We start from the raw sequence: 19,321 nt of genomic DNA, 5'->3' as shown, positions 1-19,321 counted from the left end.
TGTATACTGTAAATAAAATCAAAATATCCTGATATAGTCATAACTACTATTATTTAACTGACTTATTTTTATTCCAACAAAGGATATATTGTCATTTAAATTTTTGGTTAATTTGAAATGAAGATAAGTCTTGAAGAAACATCTGACTAATTTTATAATAAAATGGACGGTTTTGATAAATATAAAGCTACATAACTATGTTAATATAACAGGATACCTGACCTGCAGGAATAAATATAAAAAAATTTAACAATATATATTGCAAGTTGATTCATAGTTGCACATAAGTTTGATTTGTAACATATAAAATTTATCACAGATATAAAACATTATCATTAAATATGATTAAATAACATAATAAATTGTAATTATAAATAATCATTAACATGTTAATTTACATCATAATTTTCTAATGCAAGTTTAAATTTAAAGCTTAGAACTAGCAAATGTTCTATTCATCTTCCTAAACTAAAATGAAAAGGAACAGAGTAAAAACTTCAGAAAAAAATAAAATTGACAATTCCTGAAGTACCATACCTCATTGGAAATTCAGAAAATATAAAGAATAGCTGGAATGTTAGACACACCATAAAAGATCTCTTTTAGATCTCTTTATGTGTTTGAAATATATTATAGATAGCTAATGACATTGGATCAAGGTGATACTAACCATTTATATAGAATAATAATCATATCTAATGTCATGCTCATTCAATATCATTTACAAACAGTTTTTTTTCAAAAGGAGAAAAATTCTAGTTGAATTGTAAACAGCTTATATTACAATAATTTTAATTGATAAAAATGTATAGAAATCAACATAAGTATATAAATGTACATGTATTAGCAAAACAAATCAATTTCTAACCATTAGTATAAATGTATTAGCAAAAACGAATAAAAGTAATAAAAGTCATCTGTTAACAATAACAAGGAAAACTTGTATCACCGCCAGCAGAAAAGTTCTTATGTTGGTTTTGATCTGTAGAACTGTCATTCCTGAAAAGAGGTTAATAAATGTTATTATTCCATATTTTTAAACTATTAGTAGTTTTTTTTTTACATAAATGGGATTTTGAATAAATAAGCATATTCACCTGCGGAAAAAGGATATTCACCGCGCAAAACATTGCGTGCTTTTTCGTGTACAATTTTGGTAAAAAAACGTTTGATTTACAATTGGTTTTGGTAAATATTTTCTATTACATTAATTTCTCTCGGAATACGGCCTCAGTGAATATCAGTTTTTCAAAAGTCAATAAAACCACACATTTACCTCATCAAAAGACAGTAATTGTATAATATTGTATAGCGATATAACATTTCCCACAGAACATAACCAAAAGTTAGCGTGCAATAAATTCTAATATTGCACTAGTGCAATAAATCTTCAAAATTCATGACGTCATCAACATTTTAAAAATCTTAGTTTAAACCAATTTTTACTTTTAAATATTTCAATATTGCTATATAATAAAAGGGTTATTGCATGAATATTGGAGAATATTGTCCCTTGAGAACATATATTGCACTCGCAAGCTCGTGCAATATAAAATTCTACTCTGGACAATATTCCCCAATATTCATGCAATAACCCTATAATATTAAGAAAAAAAAGAAAAAAAATCTTTCACTTTCATGCTAACAAGGCTGATTTTGTTGATTTAGTTAAAAACTGGACATGGTTTAGTATTTAATTTCACAGAGAGTTCATTCATCATAACATTTAACTCTTAAATTGTTCTAGAAAAATGACAATCCTTTACAGGATCTACTAATTGCCCCCATTATCATTCTCAATAGAAAATGTTTTATGTGCTATCACTTATAGCATAATGCCACTTAAGCATGATGTTTTAATTGGAGGTAAGAAAGGACAGAATAATTATTTAATTGTCTGACTACCTGCTGTTATAACTATGTCAATTTCCTGATGCTGAAAGGTGACGCAATTAACATCATATAAATCAACATACTACACTGAAAACAAGTTGAGGGTTATAATCGTAACTTTTTCATTTGTTCATTAGTTTATTTCATCGCCAAAAAGCAAATCTCAATTTTGACCAACATATTTTGCATACTGAATACTAATAAATGCTTTCTAAGACACACAAATATACCATAAAAATTTCTAAAAGAAAATTTGATGATTCTGAGTAAACTGGTCTATCCTAGTCAGCCTAAGTGACTTTGTTAATTTCAAACAAATATTGATTGGTTGTTATTACAAACTAATTGGACTATAAATCAGAACTGAATCACATTAATTGAGTCTTTCATTTAAGAACAAACTAACTTCTGTCAATTTTTACTTCCAAATTCATCTATTTTCATATGCTTTTGTATAACTATGTCATTTCAAGAACATTGGCTTCCTGGACCATATGAAAATCTAATATTTTTATATTGAATTGTCCCAGAAAACTACAGCACTATTATTTACACAAAAGTTATAAATAAGTAGATTTTCAATTATGAGTGGCTAGTAAAAATAATGAAATATTGAACGTTTTTACTGGAACTTATTTGAATTTCAAAAGTCCTTTATCAAATATTTGTTTACAATCTATCAGAAAATTGATTCTTTTGTAAATAGGTTTAATCTCCAAGTTTCTGCATGGTGAGTTTTAGGTTCTATTATCTTAATCAATATGAAAAAATAGGTTTAAATCTCTGAATGTTCATGATTATATCAGAGTAACTACATAACAGTAGGGTAACAGTTAAACAATGGTACAAAAAATAATACTTTATGAATTTGGTATGTGTGTTCCAAGCAGGTTTCTGGATTTAATTTTATCAGAAAAACACTTAAAACCCAAAATGTGAAAGCCAAGGATTGAAACATACTTGAAGAGCTCCATGTAAAGAGACGTTTTTACACTTTGATCCTTAGGTAACCCATAAAAAACATCACATAACTTAGTCTTCAATCATTCACACATGTCCTATAACCTTATATATAGGAAGTGGACCCCACCCCCAAAAGATTTCAGCCTTAAGTTATGATTAAATAAGGTGTTGTATGCATAAACAGTCATTTCTCAGCTAACAGTAACAGGACAATAAAAGCTGCTAGTGGTCCACACCAGCTGTAATGATTTTCATTTTTTTGGGTGAATAAAGACGATACTTTTCAACTTTAATGTGTTGGTTATTATAAAGGGTACATGCTAGGGAAACTAAATCCCAGTTTAGGAACATTGTATTACAAAGGTAAACCAGCACAAATCAAATCAATCACATTCATGAATAAATTTAGCTGTTGATGTTTGCCACCTTTAAAGACTTATCCTAAGAAATACTGGACATGAAACAAGACACATGAACATGCATTATATTTATTAAGAAGGATTATTGATTTTATGTTTATAATATAAAATTAATCTTTTGTTATAGTTTTATATTGTCATGCCATTTAATCTCCTGATTATAAGTAATTAATGACTATAGACTTATCATTAACTAGATTAACCCCATAAATAACAAGTATGGATTGCTAATATACAGTGTAACCAAGAAATAGTTGTGCCCCCTCTTTCCTGAATATTAAAGGATTGTCTGAAAGTATCATTTATTTAATTATAAAATTTCCTTTCTAAATATCATTTTCTTGCATAGTTTAGTTGCTTTTTAAGAGGTTATAGAGTACCATTAACTTATATTTATAAATCTGTATTATGACAATTTTAAACAGGAAAGGCTTGTATTTATTCACCAGCATATCGAAATTCATATCGAAATTAACAGATTCTGTAACGTCTCAATTTCATTATACAATGTTGTACTTATTATCAACAAAAACCTGTAAACTGATATTTTCAATGAAAATTTAACATATTTTTTAACTATTGAACTGCAGCAAAAGTTTGAGACCATCTGTCAGCATAGTGCAATATACTATTTTAACTATATAATTTTCTGAAAGTTTATCAACATGGTACAAAATTTTCAAGAATATCCATCTAGTCTAAAAAAAAATAATAGAACAGATATATCTTGGCCTATTTGACATGTTGTTTTTACCAATTAAAAGACAGAAAACTTGAGCCTATGGACTAACCTAACTTATTAAATGTGTTGCCTGAATGAATATATTTGGTTATCTATATGGTAATATTTTTATCATCTTTCTAAAAACAAGTCTGTCATGTTGTTTACAACTTCAAAGAGAGTGCTTATTATCAATTAACTAAATTGAGTTGGACAATAAAGGGTGTGTAGTTTACAAAGTCAGGTCCATGGTCATTTATTTAAAAACAACTAACTTAATATTTTGACCTCAACAAATATAAGGATTCAAAGTAAATATTTCTTAAATATCATGTTTTTATAAAATTATCAATTGATATCACTAAGGAAAGTCATTGCAACCTTAAATTTACATAAAGTTAATTTACCCCATGTTTGACTGTACAAGACAGGTAATTACTTAATGGCTATTTCCTAATTAGGACTAAAAACTTTCCCATTATGCATATTAATTGCATGATAACATGCACCATATCACAAACCTCTCATTGGTCTCAAGATCAAATAACGGCATAATTGATCATTCTAAATGAGATTTACTATGTTCTATAGATTAACATGCAACGTAAGCATTTCAATCTATACTTGGAAACTATTTCTTATACATTTTTGATTAATAGGAAAGAAAATTCTTGTGTGGATGTTTTGACTACATGTTTGCATCAACATCTGAAAGATAGAGCATTTCCAATACAAAATTATTATTTAATACTACAGGCCATACAATGACCTATAGCTGTAAATTTCTGTGTCATTTTGGTCTCTTGTGGAGAGTTGTCTCATTGGCAATCATATCACATCTTCTTTTTTATAATAAACATATTTGTAAGTTTATGTTGGTCCTAAAAGGCCCTAAATGTAAAAAAGTTACTGGACTAACGCACGGGTGAACAACACATACACAGATAATGATGGGTGATGCAAAATAATTTGAAGACCAACGCAAAGCATACATGTAAATGATTAAAATCATAATTCAATGAGATTGTGTTTATGAATAACTATTTTGATGACTGAAGCTGACAATGTAAATATTTCCTGGTTATTAACGGGTAGGTCACACAATTCCTGTGAATTATTTAACATTAAAGATACAAAATATTCGTAAATTAAAAATCAATTAATTCTTTTATTTGTTTTATTTGCATGTCTTCATTGAGACAATTGGATCTTTTTCTATATTTGCAGGTGTCAAATTTCAGTATTTACATTAAATCTGAGGTAGGGATGATATAGTATTGTAAACCTTTTATCATGTGTCAGTTAAAGGGCAATAATTCTAACATTATCTCAAAGCATGAAATAATCCATATTTCAATAATTCAAAATTAATTGAAACTTTATAAAATTAATAGGTACAACACTGAAATTTCTCAGTCATCTTTGCAAGGGGAAGTAATCCAAATATATTTTAAAATATTATCATAGAGAAGGTATATAGAGTAAAGGCAAGATTTGCATACAAATTATACATTAGTAATAATCTGATTAACTGTATAAGAATCAGAAACATGATATAAAAGTTTATATTTAAAGAATCTTAGAAGAAAGTATCCTAATAGCACTGATGAAAGAATTGCTGTAATGACTTTAATATTAAAAAATGGAATTTTTCAATAAATCCCAGGGCCTTAAAACACTTTGGTACCCTGGTGCTATATTTTTCTTCCACCATGCTTAATTAGAGGTGATTTGATTATAGAATGTATAGGGGACTTTTGGAAAACCAGTGCTATGTTAATTTCCATGGTGCTATTTGAAATTATGAGTAAAACACTGATTTTTCTTTTGATAAATCTTTACCATAACCTGAGTTAGGCAGAAAAAAAAATCTGTGTTCCAAATATTGATTCTGGCTTGCTTTAAACCATTCAAGAGCATTCATGAATAAAAAAAAAATATAGGTCTATAAGACAGCAACCTAACAACAAAACCTAGGGTAAAACATCAACTTTAAAATATGCAATCACACATCTATTATCTACTGACTTAATAAGATGTTGCTACTATACAGGAGTTTTTTTGACATTTATAGTCTTATGTCATATTTGACCATAATATCAACCAAAAGACCCAAATGGGATGTACAATTTGAACTATGTGCCAAACTATGTGCCATAATGGTGACCATTTTTGATTTCTACACAATGGTGACCATTTAAAAAAAATTCTAATGGGCATCAAGATTGGGCACAATATTGTTGATCATGTATGAAAAAGCAGACAGCTAATCTTTCTATAGAGGATTTTATGTAGAACTAATGTTCCAGCAGTGACAATGTTAAATTTCAGATGAATATGCTTGCCATTGCTTGGTATTGGACCAACAATTCAATTTTAAAAAGAGTTATAATGTTTCGACAGCAAGTTATAACCTATAATTGATTAGTCAGAGGGGAACAAAAACACAAACTCAGTGAAAATTACAAAAGGAACACTCCAGTCATATCATATTCATCTGGTTGTGTAACTTTAAAAAAAAAAAGGTCAAGAAAAAAAACATTTACAGGCAAATACCCCAATGACAAGAAAAGAATGAATACTCCCTGTTTCAGATTAGTGAACAAAATATGAAATAAAAGGTAAGCTAAATTAAAACTTAAAATAAAAGCTGTTAACCATAAAAAACAATAAAAACCAAAATCATACCAGACCCAATAAGTGAAATACTCATAGAGATATAAAGATAATCAACAAAAGATATTTATAAATGATAAAACAAAGATTGAGGTTTTAAGGGAAGGTAAAAAGGTATAACAACATATTTACCATGCATTATTAGTCACTGTCTGACAACTGTATATATAACAATATTATCAATAATAACTTGAATATATAAAACAGTCTAACAATGTCCCCCATGTTATAGATACTAACATTTTATACTAAGATTGCCAACACTATTACTTTCCTTATATTTCTATATACATGAGGAATAGCTCCTGTAAAAACAGTTTGTTTACATTCTTCAAGAGCTTGTTAATAACATCCTTTGTTATACTGTTTATAAGATATTTGTCCAAAAATGTAGGCATGAGACTGCTTACAAAGCAACTTTTTCATATACATATATCATTATCAGTATTAAGAGATTTTGACTCCCTCCAGAAGAATCACTTGAATGATATTTCCAAAGGTTGATTAGAGCTGATTTTCCAACTCATCAGAGATATAGCTGGTATAAACATGTGATATAAATTTCATAAATATTGAACAAGAATTGTACTCTTAAGAGCACAACCAATGCTATTTACCACAGATTAACATTACTAAGGGAAATAACTCCTAAAAAAAATAGAGGCTCCAAAGAGCCTGTGTCGCTCACCTTGGTCTATGTGAATATTAAACAAAGGACGCATTTGAATTCATGACAAAATTGTGTTTTGGTGATGGTGATGTGTTTGTACATCTTACTTTACTGAACATTCTTGCTGCTTACAATTATTTCTATCTATATTGAACTTGGCCTAAAAGTTTCAGTCGAAAATGTTAGCTAAAATTTACAAATTTTATGAAAATTGTTAAAAATGGACTATAAAGGACAATAACTCCTAAAGGGGTCAACTGACCATTTTGGTTATGTTGACTTATTTGTAGATCTTACTTTGCTGAACATTATTGCTGTTACAGTTTATCTCTATCTATAATAATATTCAAGATAATAACCAAAAACAGCAAAATTTCCCTAAAATTACCAGTTCAGGGGCAGCAACCCAACACGGGGTTGTCCGATTCATCTGAAAATTTCAGGGCAGGTAGATCTTGACCTGATAAACAATTTTACTCACTGTCAGATTTGCTCTAAATGCTTTGGTTTTTGAGTTATAAGCCAAGAACTGCATTTTACCCCTATGTTCTATTTTTAGCCATGGGGGCCATCTTGGTTGGTTGGCCGGGTCCCGTCACACTTTTTTTCAACTAGATATCCCAATGATGATTGTGGCCAAGTTTGTATTAATTTGGCCTGGTAGTTTCAGAGGAGAAGATTTTTGTAAAAGATAACTAAGATTTACAAAAAATGGTTAAAAATTGACTAAAAAGGGCAATAACTCCTAAAGGGGTCAACTGACCATTTTGGTTATGTTGACTTATTTGTAGATCTTACTTTGCTGAACATTATTGCTGTTTACAGTTTATCTCTATCTATAATAATATTCAAGATAATAACCAAAAACAGCAAAATTTCCCTAAAATTACCAGTTCAGGGGCAGCAACCCAACACGGGGTTGTCCGATTCATCTGAAAATTTCAGGGCAGGTAGATCTTGACCTGATAAACACTTTTACCCCAGTCAGATTTGCTATAAATGCTTTGGTTTTTGAGTTATAAGCCAAAAACTGCATTTTACCCCTATGTTCTATTTTTAGCCATAGTGGCCATCTTGGTTGGTTGGCCGGGTCACACCACACATTTTTTAAACTAGATACCCCAATGATGATTGTGGCCAAGTTTGGTATAGTTTGACCTGGTAGTTTCAGCGGAGAAGATTTTTGTAAAAGTTAATGACGACGGACGACGACGACGGATGACGGATGCCAAGTGATGAGAAAAGCTCACTTGGCCCTTTGGGCCAGGTGAGCTAATAATTGATCAGAGCTGATTTCTAAAACTCGTCAGAGACCTTGTTGATATCAAACATTCAATGTAAATTTCTTAACAATTCTTCAAGTAACGTAGTTTTGACAAGGCTTTCAATGTTATATTCCATATAGTTAATTTTTCCAAGGACAAAGTTCATTTACAAACTTGTTTCAGTATTTGTCCAAGACATTGCTAATATAAATTGTTCCCATAAATTTCATGAATACTTGGTTAGAATTGTACATGTGAGAGCCCTTAAAAGACCAACAAATTGATGGAAGCCAGATATTATCATCTTCCAAGCAATGAGTGACACAGTGGATAATTTAAGACAATACATATACAATGTTTAGGATAGGAAGATTAATATGGTGAAAAAATCCACACAAAAAACAATTGAAAATTTAAGCGCCAACATAAATTAGTGATTCCAATTTTTTACTTTAAAAATGGTACAATACTTTATAGCAAATACATTTTGATGATAAAAATATTACCTTGACAACAAATAAACTAAAGCTAACACAAAATTTTTACATTCAAGTTGATACTAAATAAAGTATTGGGTATATATGGGGTCAAACTGACAAACATTGATGGTATGTTACCCTGCACAGAAAGTAGCTAAATCTATTTTACCTGATCTTCTGGGATAGGACTAGCTCCCATGTTGTTTGGACTTCTGGATCTTGCTCTATGTTTGGACTTGGCAATCTTCTGTTGCATTTGCTGCAACTGTCTGTCACGTTCTTCCTGTAAATTCAATCATTAATGTTTTAAAATGCATAGAAATAATAACAGGAAATATTATTAAAAAGTTTAACACCTAGTGAACAACACATACCCACCTCCTCCATTACAATACCAATTTAAACAAAGACTAACATAAACAGACAACAAAGACAATATTCAAATTTACATTAAGGTAGATTGTGAGTCTTCTGATGTTTTTTTATTCGATTAAATTTTTTAGAAACATTTTCATATAAGGGGAGATAACTCAAATATTTTAATTTTATGACAGAATGAATTTACCTATTTTATTTGGAAGCAAGAAAAAATTCATAGCAATTCAAAATACTGGAATCTACTATAAACATGCTCAAAATGTACAATACTGAGTCTTTTTATGCGCAAATTATTTAAGTTCCGATTTTCTTTTCTTTTTTTTAGATTTCCTCTGTTAAACAATATCCCTTATCAGCACTGGAAATCAGACATAGAGAGCCATGTTATACAATCTGCATTTGTCCATGAAAAAAACTGACATATTTTAAATAACTTGTGCTATCCATTCTCTTGTGATCAAGTTTTTTCAAGCTTTTATAATATTAGTACATTTTAATAGTAACAGCTATTCTACTTACAGTTTTTGTTTTGTGATATTCTTTCTTCTGTCTTTCAGACATATCCATAATTTCTTTTGCTTGCATTTCCTTTTTTCCTCTGGATTTGTCTAATCTTCTTCTCAACTAGAAATATAATCAAACAAATGAACACTCTTTCAGTACAATTATATTTCAAAATCTCTTTTTAAATAAAGGAGTTGGCCTCAAATTTCAGATTAATCTGATAAAAGATTTTGGACACTTTTTGAACACTTCAGTCGATTCAATTAGTTAAAGTGAAAGAATTGAACTGATTAAGTAATTAAAGACACTTAAATTCAAGCTTTAATATACAATAGTTATCAAAGGTACCAGGATTATAATTTAGTACGCCAGACGTGCGTTTCGACTACATAAGACTCATCAGTGACGCTCATAATAAAATATTTATAAAGCCAAACTAGTACAAAGTTGAAGAGCATTGAGGATCCAAAATTCTAAAAAGTTGTGCCAAATATGGCTAAGGTAATCTATGCAACTAACGAACGAAAATCTATCAAATATGTCATAATACGTCACTCTTCAGATGTTTTTTGTCAAAAATGAAATAAGCCACATCTGTGTTCACTCTCAAATTTTATATATGTTTATTTATCATCAAATACAACTAACATTTAAATATTAAAAATGAACCCAAATGTGGCCACTTCCATTTACAATGGAAACCGTTTAAAAAATTTAACACAAATGCTGAAATTGTTAAGATTTCAGTAATTTAGCATGACTTAATGATGCTAGTTTTGTCAAAAACAGCCCATATTTATGTAGCAGAAGTATTCTACTTTCCAATAAATAGGTAAAAGTTTTAATTTTAACAATTTTGTAAAACTGCTATATTTTGAAGCCTAAAAGGGTCTTACTGGACCTACTTGTTTCTGTAATTTAATTGTAAATGACTTACACATTCAAAACTTTACTCATTACATGTATTTAGTGGAGGAAAACAAAAGCTAAGTAAAGACTTGCATATTATAGTAACTGTTAAACAATAACAGATACTATTAGACTGCATTGTTTCTGCAAATGAGTACAGCAACATCTGTGTCTGTGTCTGAACAAAATCTGTAAATCTTAAATACTTGAACATTATGCAAAGTACCGGTATTAATAAGAACAAGCGCATGTCAGGATACTTGACAAAAAAAAAATTTCTTTCAGTTCTGGATATAACTCACCATTTCTTGCTGTTGCTCCTGTTGTTGTTTGATCTTATCATGAAGACTTGTCTGTTCACGTACAAGTTTATTAAATACAGCTTGTTTCTGATCTTCTGTAATGTCCACATTAACCACCGTTTTCTCTCTGTGAAGTGCAAATAGTGGAGGGGTTTTCTACAATGAATGATTAAGTTTGATTAGCTGAGCAATGCAGTATATTTGTTTTACTAGTGGATTGGGCCTGAAAATGGGGTAAAAAACTGAGATGAAATTTTTTTATAAAACTTATATAAGAAAACTGTGTTTATTGTAAGAAGTTCCTAACAATGTATAACTAGAAAAAACTGCTTAGCTGAGTGCAGCTGAATACCCCTGCAGAGGTCCAACCATGAACAGTTTAGGCTAAAATGGACACAATATTCAAGCTTGATACATGTCTCAATTTGGATTGTAATTAAATATTTGGCATATTATAGGTTTCTGAATAAATGTAACTAAAGAACTTGAAATTGGTTATATGAATTGAATTTATATTCAATTAAAGATTTCTTACTGTTGCCTAATACTTTATAGTAAATCTGTTGTCAGACTATGAACAAATGAAGTTCAATTTGTTCTCAATGTCATATTTGAAATTTATGAAAATCAATAGGGAGATTACATCAATAGCTATAAACAATTCACCAAAGTTGAAAGCATTTTTGAGTTATTGTCCAAAAACTGTAAAATCCCCCTTTTTTAATGAATAAAACCCCATAACTCAGAAATCTAAAATCCAAAATTTATAAAATTCTAAAGGGACCGAACATCAACAGATATGAACGATTCACCAAAGTTTCATGACAACTGCTGAAAAATTTCTTAGTTATTGTCCGAAAATATGAGACCACCTTTTTTTTTAATAAAACCGAACATAAAATCTACAATTTATAAAAATTGAAAGGGAGCTCATGTCAATAGATATAAAAAATCCACCAAAATTTCTTGTTTATTGGTGAAAGAATTCTTGAGTTATTGTCCTAAAACTGTAAAATCCCCCCTTTTTTAATGAATAAAACCCCAAAACTTGTGATGGTATATTTGAAATTTATAAAAAACAGAAGGGAGCTCATGTCAATAGATATAAAGAATTCCCCCAAGTTTCATGCATATCTGTTTAATTGTTTTTGAGTTAATGTCCAACATATTTACAACAGACGGATGGACAGACAGTCAACAGTTTACTATTATTCATCCCATAAACGGGCGTATCAAAATTTAAAATTGAAAAAATGCTAAATAAATTTATATCCCTATGTCTTGCTTTCCACAAGTTTCCTTGCAGATCAGACAAAAATCAACATGCTAGGAAAATCTAACTATGTCTTTTTTTCAAATAATGAATTTGAATATTTTACCTTTGAATCAACTGTGCTTGGGCGAGAGTTGCTCTCTTCTTCAGATACATGCATACCAGCTTCTTGTTTGAGACGAATTCTCTCTTCCTTACGGAGCCTGATCTTATCCTGAAGCTGAAATTATTATTATTTCCATTGTGATCCATCATGTTATTTGAAGAACAGAAACAGAATCTTTATAAATATCTCAACTTGATATGGTGGAAAAGCAAAGATTCATTACAATTTTGCAAACAAAAATGACAGGTAGGAAAAACTCAAATGTTAAACAACTGACCAAAGCACTGCTTTTACAATGAAACAAATTTTAATAATGACATCAGTTATAATTAAAATGTCAATCAGCAGATTTTTAACAGGTTCGGAACCCAGACCATTTAATTCTATCAGGAAAACAAAATAAAAGTAGATAAATATGGATAAAGGATATTGAACATATCATCCAACTTCCCATAGTATGAAGAGCGATGATGAATCAAAATAAACATAAGATTCTTCTTATTATCATTTTATGAGGCAAAGGAGTAAGTTCGCTAAAGGCCGTATTTGGCCCTGATTATCAAGTTCATAGTAACAAGACAATACATGTTTTAAGTTACCGTAAAGACATGACAGAAAGTTGAACAGAACTGTTTTTGTCAAAGTTTTATTCTAACACGTTGATTTTTACATCCCAAAAAGGTCAGCATAAGGGATTTTGGTAAAATTTGACAAAATCAGCTGGATTTCAACCAAATAAAGGACCAGGAAACATAGAGCGCAAGCGTTGACAAGCTTAATATTCAAATGAGACATGAGAAATGTCATCACAAACTTTATTTTAAAAGATCTTTGTTGTCCACGTATGTGCTCTATGTTTCCTGTCCAATAATATATGGAAATTTATCCATTTTCATTGATTTTTTTGGTGAAAAATCAATATGAGTACAACTTGTAACGTCATAATGAAACGCAGAAATGTAAAGTTTTCAACAAAATTGCTTATATCCTATCTAGTCAATGTATTAGCTATAATTTGTCGTGATTTTGGTAAATAAATTCGAATTTGAAATTAACGTTAAAAAAGGGGGCCATTTTAGGACCTTATCGAACATACTCATTTACCAGCCCTATAGTTTTCAAAACATAACAGTGATGTTACCATAACCTTTAAGTGGGAAAATTCAAACAATTTTGAAATGCAGTTCCAGAAAATTGGAAAAATGGAAAAATCATAACATAAATTTTTCAAAGTATTTGTACACACTTTGCTGCTTTGTCTACTTTTCTCTCCATCAACAGCTTGTTTTGATTTTTCAGCTTGACTCTGCTGCAGCATCAAGATATGATAAGCTTCAATTTCCTCTTCTTCCTTTTCTTGTCCTTTTCTCTTCTTTTTGTTTATTTTGTCTTTCAATGCTTGTTTTTGTTTGGCTAGCTCTTCATCAAGGGCCTTATAAAAAAAAAAAGAATACATAGTAACTGAAAATAAGTAAACAAATCATGTAATTAATCAAGAAATCAAAGATGTTCTCCTGAATCAAGAAATATAGCTGCTAGCTATTTCATGCAATAAGTAAAGTGCTTACAAGGCAAATTTTCACAAGCAAAATTGTCATCATTTCAAATCTTCCAAGTTGAAAGTTATTGTAGTTATAATCTGATATCAAATTTTTTTTTTTGCTCTGTTTTCTTTAAGTTACTATATCCATGGTTAAACAGTTGTATATCAACAATCAACTGAGTCACACCATTTATAATTTTAAATTGGCTTAAACATTATGTTCAACAATTTAGGAACTCTCTTTTGTGTGAAAAAAAACCAAACTTTGGCAACTATTGAAAAAACAATAACAAGACATACATCTCAATACCAAAAATCATCTATTTTAAGATTTATCTAAGATGAAAAATTTAATTACAATTATATGTACATACTTTTCTTTTGGCTTGCTGTTCTTTTTCCAATTGTTTAAGCTCTGCCTGGATATCTATTTCTTCACCTGCCATCTTGGCGCTCATGGCTGGTAATAAACAGAGACATTTTTCAGAATAATGTTGATCAATGTTATGTAATCATTTTGTTTATCATACTAAACAAAATAAATAATGTTTAACATGTGAAAAACTGTTATACCATCAAACAAATCTTTTATTTAAATTTGTGATTTGAACATTTTAAGATTTTTCTTTACATAAAATCTGCTGGGCATAAATTTAATATATTGTACTGACATTAGTTTTGTGCATAAAAATTATATTCAGAAAATAAGCTTAATTGAGATGACAAGAACATAAATTTTCTTGATCAATCAATGGATTCTAAAGTTCAATTGTAAAGTCTGTCAATCCCAAAAATTACAATGTAACTATGAGTTTATATGTGACAGTGTTCTCCCCAAGGCCTTTTAGCATCAGGGTAATGTGATGGTAAATTTATATCTGTGATGCTATCTGAATTGGTTTTCTTATAGATTATGTTATGGATGTGATTCTATAATTTTTAGAAGCAAGATGGTATTTCAAATTTCCCTGTTTACCATGATGCTAAATGCAATTTCTGGGGAGAACACTGTGTGAAAAGTGATAACAGCACACTATTACAGTCAAATCCAGTTTACACTTGTCAGGTGAAGTTTCTGAGATTTTAAATAAGGATCAATGGGTACAATGTAAGTTACATCATTGCTGTTTCAATCATCATACTCACTCCAGGACATTAAAAACATTAATTCTGTTAAGTTTGTTTTTTCAAATTCTACTTACCAGTATTTTCTTACAGGAGAAGAAACAAATGAAAATTTTGAATAAATGGACATACAGATAACAGGTGCTAGCAACAGTGCATCCTTTGGCCATTGTGCCATGTCTTGCCTTTTTGTTATTTTGATAATGCAAATGTTGAAATAAAATAACAACACTTTAACAAGTAAGTTATGCAAATATTCAAAGTCTATGAACAATGACTGAAGGTACATGTCTAAACAATCACCATGGAAATGAGATACCATTGACTTATCATAAGTTGGTCCCTTAAAATAAACCTAAATACAAACATTAACTTGCAAACTATGTAAACATTTCAAAATCAATGAACCATGATGATCATGAGGGGTGGGGCAATATAATCTCCATGGAACCAAATATTCACCATGGAAATGAGATGTATGTGCTAATGCTTATACAATTGCATACTAACTTACATTGGCCTACCACTAACAGTTCCCCCTTAGCTGACCTTATCACAAAGGAATACATGAAAACTAAGCAAAATTTTCAAAGTCAATAAACCATGACTTAGAGGAGGGCAAAATTATCTCCATGGAAATGAGATGTGCCAATGCTTATACAACTGCATACCAAATATTATTTATCTAACACTAGTGGATCATCATAAACTAGACTTGTCACAAACTAATACATTGTTGACACCGCTGTTGGGCACCAAAATCATCATACCTATTGTCAAGGCGAGACAAAAATCTCAAGATCAACAAAAAAAATTCTCCTTGTGATGACAATGTAAAAAAAAGAACAGTAAATAAATCACTGCAAAGCGCATCATAAAGCAGAGACAACAACAAAAAACAAACATTAAGTATTTCATATCAGTATTTGTTAACCAAGATACATGCAATACTAATACTGAGCATAATGTATTTTACAGATGAAACAATAAACTTTAAAGTGTACTTCATTCTTGTTCCTGTATAAATTAAATCAAACACGAATGCTTAGCTTAGCCCCACTTGTAATTAAAGTATGGGAAAACGGGAAGTTGGTGTCTTACAGATCTGCAGAGTTCTTACTTATGTTTAAACTCATTACTTCGGCTGCTTACCAACAATTCAATCATTCTGTTCAATAGTCTTTCATATATGCGAGATAAAAATATGAAGTTCATTCAATATATAGAAAATTAAAAGTATTGGCAAACAGGTAGATATTTGACAGATCACCACTGTAACAAGCTGTTGACCTAATACCAAGTCGATTAAGCAGTTTCTGAGTAAAGTGTGATGAGAAAATATTTGTTGGACAAACTGGTGTATGGATAAGGTGATTGCAGTATAGCCCATACTCATAGAGTGCAGTAGAGGCATAAATATTTGAAACATTATTTAAAAGGCTAAAAAAAATCTTTCACAAAAACTTGGCAAATTTGTCAGACACGTACAGTACAATTCTTAAATAATATGTATGCATAGAATGAAGTGTAACCTTGCCATTTTAAAAATAAACAGTTAAAACACACATACAAAAAAACACACAAAACTTTGACTACCTTTGAAATCAAACACCCTGTAGCCAAAACTTACCTTTTTGAATTACTGGAATCATTCAAAATTTTTTTTTTAAAGATTTAAGTACAACTCTTTATAAGAACCAGGCAGTGTGTCATATACATGTGATACATGGGGGTTTCAGATTTTATCTATAATTGGCCTAGTAGAAGCAATAAATGAAAAATGCTCAAAAAATAATTTTGAGTGGGAAAATATAAGTGGTTGCCATGGTAACGGACACACAATTTTTTGGTTGTTAAGCGTTGTAAAATCTTTCAAAAATCAGCTAAATCACCATATTTCAGAGCCTGATTATGAATAGAATAATGCACTTTTCATTGATTTTCATATGTAACATTGATAGAACTTGGTTTAAGCTTCATTTTAGTGAAGATTGCATGTCAACCAAATTTGTATTTTTTTTGTAAAATTGTGTGAAAAAATGCATATTTTCAACTTTTCTGAAATTGGGATTTTTGCTGAATTACCACATTTTCTCTGGTGTTTTTCAGAAAAGTGCAAATGTGTACAGAATAGTTAGCACTGTAGTTATGAAGTTTGGATACTACTTTACCAAATTTAATAGAAAAATGTGTGGGATTTTTTTTAGTTTTATCACCATAGCAACCGATTTTTTCCTTGGAAACGGAGTTTTCATTTGCAGAATATTGCAGTTTAAGAGCTTAAATGTCCTGTTTTTTCATAACCGATAAGAAAAATACATAAAAGCTAACGCAAACTTTAAACTACAATCGTTAAGTGTTGTTGACTTCAATTGTTACCACGGAAAGACATATTATCCATAGCAACATCCACTAGAAAACTGCATAAATAGAAATTTATGTAAAAAAAATATATAAATAAAGGGTTCAAATTGGAATATGACTTTATTCTTTGCATCACTCACAGTCTTGTCTGGGATTTTTCTTCAGATTGTTCAATATATGTAATATGTCATGAAACATTAGGGTTGGGGGGGGGGGGGGGCTTGGAAAAAGGGGAAGGGGTAAGTTGATTTTTTTAAATGTTGCATACAAGTAGATACTTGAAAAGAGAATTGCGTTTCGTCGTCCGAAAAAAACGGGCGTATTGCATTTCCGCTAATTTGTATTTATTACTTTTCCGGAAATTTAGCTGGTAAATTTTTTAAATATTTGAATATATTAAATATATTATTTGAGTGCCGATTACATAGACAAAGATTCGGACTTTGTTAAATTGCTAACACATTTCTTTGGTTTGGCTTACTTTCAAACTGACATGATTGAAGAATGCTTTGTTGAATTAATAGCCGATGCTCCATCTTGGATACATGCATGAAGTTTGCCGATTATATATTGGAATTGTGTATAAGATGAAAAGACGAGATTACCACCAACCATTTGGACATCACCTCCTGACCAAAGGATAAGAGAACAACGAATGGTGGCGAGCCTTTAATGCCCACCCGAACGAGCAGTTTTACACTACCCATCTTAACATTTTTGTCTTTGTCGATGTGTTATTGAAACTACAAACAACATCGTACATAAAGATGAGAACTCTAACTGTAAACACATCCGTTGGGAAATATAAAAAGCAGAAGATGGATTTCCTTCTCGAACACAATACAAAATTTGTAAACGGTGAATGTACTACTGTGGACTTTGTAAGACGTGTTGGCTACACCGAAATAGTCTGCCAGAACTGACTTATGAACTCATATCAAGATATATCTGATAAGTGCTGACTATTGAACATACGCTTTGATATATATACATTTTAATGATGAATTTTACTTGCATGTAATGAAGACCTTTAACTTATAAATATTTTTTATTGTGGCTCTGCTTTCATCAACAGGTTACTTTTAATATTATTTGCAGATAAGTAATAATTGATTTTTCCGGAATAGTAACTTTTTTTCCGGAAAAGTAAGATATTTATTTGCGGAATTGTAAACTTTTTTTCCGGAAACGTCATATTTTTTTTCCGGAAAAGTAATGTCAATTTGCGGAAACGTAAAACGCCGGAAAAAACATTGGTTTTCGCACTTTAAAGTAAATAGAAATCTATGAAATTTTAACGCAAGGTTTATGACAATAAAGGAGGTTTAGGATTGATTTTTGGAGTTTTGGTCCCAACAGTATAGTAATTAGGGACCAAAAGGGTCAAAATTAAACTTTGTTTGATTTCATCAAAAATTGAATAATTGGGTTCTTCAATATGCCTAATCTTAACTGTGAATGTAGATTCTTAGTTTTTGCTCCCGTTTTCAAATTGGTCTACATTAAGGTTCAAAGGGTCCGAAATTAAACTTAGTTTGATTTTTAACAAAAAATGTATTCTTGGGGGTTCTTTGATATGCTGAATCTAACCATGTATTTAGATTTTGGATATTGGACCATAATAGGTAAATGTCCAATTTTTAAGTTGTTAAGTTCAAGTTCTTAGACCACATTTATTCTGTGTCAGAAAACTATGCTGTGTCAACTATTTAATCGCAATCCACATTCAGA

The 19,321-nt window shown here is 30.2% G+C and overlaps 1 protein-coding gene across 3 annotated transcripts in view; it reads right to left on the bottom strand.

Annotated features, from left to right (window-relative positions):
• Positions 1–783: 783 nt before the first annotated feature.
• LOC134684705 (trichohyalin-like) overlaps positions 784–19,321 on the bottom strand; it is a 70,904-nt gene continuing 52,366 nt past the window's right edge. The window contains exons 42-49 of one of the 3 annotated variants that reach the window (XM_063544013.1): positions 14,476–14,561; positions 13,805–13,990; positions 12,559–12,672; positions 11,180–11,335; positions 9,984–10,088; positions 9,256–9,369; positions 6,805–6,831; positions 920–999 (exon numbers count right to left, since the gene is read on the bottom strand). In XM_063544013.1, the coding sequence (XP_063400083.1) occupies positions 6,814–6,831; positions 9,256–9,369; positions 9,984–10,088; positions 11,180–11,335; positions 12,559–12,672; positions 13,805–13,990; positions 14,476–14,561 (779 nt within the window). In that variant the 3' untranslated portion in view covers positions 920–999; positions 6,805–6,813. Of the gene's footprint in view, positions 1,000–6,804; positions 6,832–9,255; positions 9,370–9,983; positions 10,089–11,179; positions 11,336–12,558; positions 12,673–13,804; positions 13,991–14,475; positions 14,562–19,321 lie in introns of all 3 variants that reach the window. The other 2 variants (XM_063544021.1, XM_063544028.1) reach the window with 2 other exon arrangements.

This window comes from Mytilus trossulus, chromosome 1 (genome assembly GCF_036588685.1).
Source record: "Mytilus trossulus isolate FHL-02 chromosome 1, PNRI_Mtr1.1.1.hap1, whole genome shotgun sequence".
Taxonomy (NCBI): Eukaryota; Metazoa; Mollusca; class Bivalvia; order Mytilida; family Mytilidae; genus Mytilus; species Mytilus trossulus.
This window is presented reverse-complemented; position numbering and strand designations above follow the sequence as displayed.